Source organism: Chroicocephalus ridibundus, unplaced genomic scaffold (genome assembly GCF_963924245.1).
Source record: "Chroicocephalus ridibundus unplaced genomic scaffold, bChrRid1.1 SCAFFOLD_26, whole genome shotgun sequence".
Lineage (NCBI taxonomy): Eukaryota > Metazoa > Chordata > Aves > Charadriiformes > Laridae > Chroicocephalus > Chroicocephalus ridibundus.
Window position 1 is genome coordinate 1017113 of NW_026961775.1, and position 2775 is coordinate 1019887.

Sequence of the window (2775 nt, forward strand, 5' to 3'; positions counted from 1 at the left end):
AAGTAATGAAAGAAAAAGAAAGAAAGAAAGAAAGAAAGAAAGAAAGAAAGAAAGAAAGAAAGAAAGAAAGAAAGAAAGAAAGAAAGAAAGAAAGAAAGAAAGAAAGAAAGAAAGAAAGAGAAACTACCAAAGAAAGCACGTAAAAAGGTTATGAACAAAAGGTCGTCCTGCTATTTTCTGTGAATATGCTGGGAGTCGTAGGAGAAAGACAGTTACCTCATTGAGGGTTAAATAGAGTATATTGCAATAGTTTAGTCAGGGCATCCCTGAGCTCCAGGTTCCTCATGCTGTAGATGAGGGGGTTCACTGCTGGAGGCACCACCGAGTACAGAATTGACACCACTAAGTCTAGATCTGTGGAGGAGATGGAGGTGGGCTTCAGGTAGGCAAACATGCCAAAAATGATAAAGAGAGAGACCACGGCCAGGTGAGGGAGGCACGTGGAAAACGGTTTGTGCCTTCCCTGTTCAGAGGGGATCCTCAGCACAGCCCTGAAGATCTGCACGTAGGACACCACAGTGAAAACAAAACAGGCAAAAGAAAAAAAGGCACCAAACACAATAAGCCCAACTTCCCCAAGGTAGTCTGATTGTGAGCAGGAGAGCTTGAGGATCTGGGGGATTTCACAGAAGAACTGGTGTAGGCCATTGCCTTGGCAGAGAGGTATTGAAAATGTATTGGCAGTGTGCAGGAGAGCATTGAGAAAGCCACTGCCCCAGGCAGCTGCTGCCATGTGGACACAAGCTCTGCTGCCCAGGAGGGACCCATAGTGCAGGGGTTTGCAGATGGCAACGTAGCGGTCGTAGGCCATGATGGTGAGAAGACAAAACTCTGCTGAGATCAAGAAGGCAAAGAAAAAGACCTGGGAAACACATCCTGAGAAGGAGATGGCCCTGGTGTCCCAGAGGGAGTTGGCCATGGCTTTGGGCAGAGTGGTGGAGATGCAGCCCAGGTCGAGGAGGGCGAGGTTGAGGAGGAAGAAGTACATGGGGGTGTGGAGGCGGTGGTCACAGGCTACGGCAGTGATGATGAGGCCATTGCCCAGGAGGGCAGCCAGGTAGATGCCCAGGAAGAGGCAGAAGTGCAAGAGCTGCAGCTCCCGCGTGTCTGCGAATGCCAGGAGGAGGAAGTGGGTGATGGAGATGCCGTTGGACATCGGATCCCTTTGTTCGCGAGGTACTGCCAAAGGAGGAAAGCACACTCGCAAGTCAGGACAGCTCTGAGCAAATCTCTTCCCATTGCCTGCCCTTCCAAACCCAAGCCCCGAAAACACACTTTGCCTGCGTCCTTTTCTGCGGGAGCTTTCTGCATTGCCCTTGTTGGAGCTCTCATTGTTGCTGGCCAAGTGTGCCGTGAGGAGCAGAGCTCTGGTTGTGGGCTCCCAAGGAGTCATCCCTGCTCCACAGCAGGAGGGATTGGGGAAAGCGTTACAGCTTCTGCCATTCACTAGTTACCTCATCTGTAATCCACTTGTAACGCAGAGGAGCTGCTCAGCATATTCCTGCAGGAAAACCTCAAGGAAACTCCTGGTTGTCCTCAAACTGCAGTTACATGAGCAGAGCCAGCTCACCTGTGAGCCTTGTTGGGGGGGAAAGACCACGCAGCTCTTGTCTCACTGCACCCTGACCCCCTGCAGAGGGATAGGTAGAAGAGGGAGAAAAAGGAATAAAAATCTCATGGGTTGAGATAGAGACAGTTTGATAGACCAGTAACGGGAAAGAAAATAACAATCATTGCAAAAGAATATAGGAAACCAGGAGTGATGCAGTACAATTGCTTACCCCCCGATGCCCATCCCGAGCAGCGAACATGGATTCCTGCCGCCCGGCCAACCCCCATTTCTGTACTGAGCAGGACCAGCCCAAGGCATTTTATTGACCTCTCTGGTGGTTTTGATGCTGAGTTCATGAAGCTCAGACACAGGGGAAGCTGATGAAACCTCTCCAGAAGTCAATGTCAGATGTAATTTTGAAAGTTTCTGGCAGCGTTAATGGGTCCTATGGAGGACCATTAGTGCCAAAGGCTCCTGGGGGCTCCTTCAAGGGAAAACTGGAGGCAGTGAGGGCAGGTAGGCAAAGGCAATGGAGAGGTGTCTCTGACGCTGGCTAATGCTGAATGTGTGAGAGGAAGGCAAAGGGCCAAGCCCTGGCCTCCAGCCCCTGGGAAGGGAGGTCCTGCCCCACAAGCACAGCTCAGGGCTCTTCCTGGGGCATTGTGATGGGAGGACGTGCAATGCCAAGGGCAGAAAGACAGAATGATGTCTCCCGGGTGGGGAAGAGGAGGCGCTAAGGCCCTAGTGCTGTAAGGATAAGGTGTCTTCTGGTAGCCTTGGTGGCACAGACGACAGCCACAGCCAAGAGGAGAAAGACATAAGCACTGTTGGGGGCTTTCAGCCTTGCCAACTCCCTTGATCGTCTCCACCACAGGCTGTGCTATGGTGTCCCACATCTGCTCCTCTTCCCCTGCAGGCTGCAGACATCCCCCCTGCTTCCCCGTCTTGCTCTCCCCTCAGCATCTCACTGCCTTTACTCATCTCTCTCCATCGTCCTTGGCTGTTCCTGAAACACAACGCCTTGGGCTGATCCCGACTCCCTCTGGGTGATCTGTTGCAGCACAGCACTGCCCTTGCAGTGGCATTTCTTTCTCCTGGTGCCCAGTCTCCACCTCCCAAGCTGCCCTTTGTTGCATTATTTCTTTCTCCTGCTGTTTCCCACCAAAGAAAAGCTCCATTGTCTCTGAAACAACCCTCCAACCAGGTTCAGGGTATTCCAATAG

General features: G+C 51.8%; 1 protein-coding gene across 1 annotated transcript; it reads right to left on the bottom strand.

The window, feature by feature from the left end:
- Positions 1-217: 217 nt before the first annotated feature.
- LOC134509659 (olfactory receptor 14J1-like) lies at positions 218-997 on the bottom strand (the record flags this gene model as incomplete). The annotated part of the gene is made up of 1 exon (XM_063322238.1): positions 218-997. A coding segment is annotated over one exon (780 nt), but the record flags the coding sequence as incomplete, so codon positions are not given.
- Between the last annotated feature and the right edge of the window lie 1778 nt (positions 998-2775).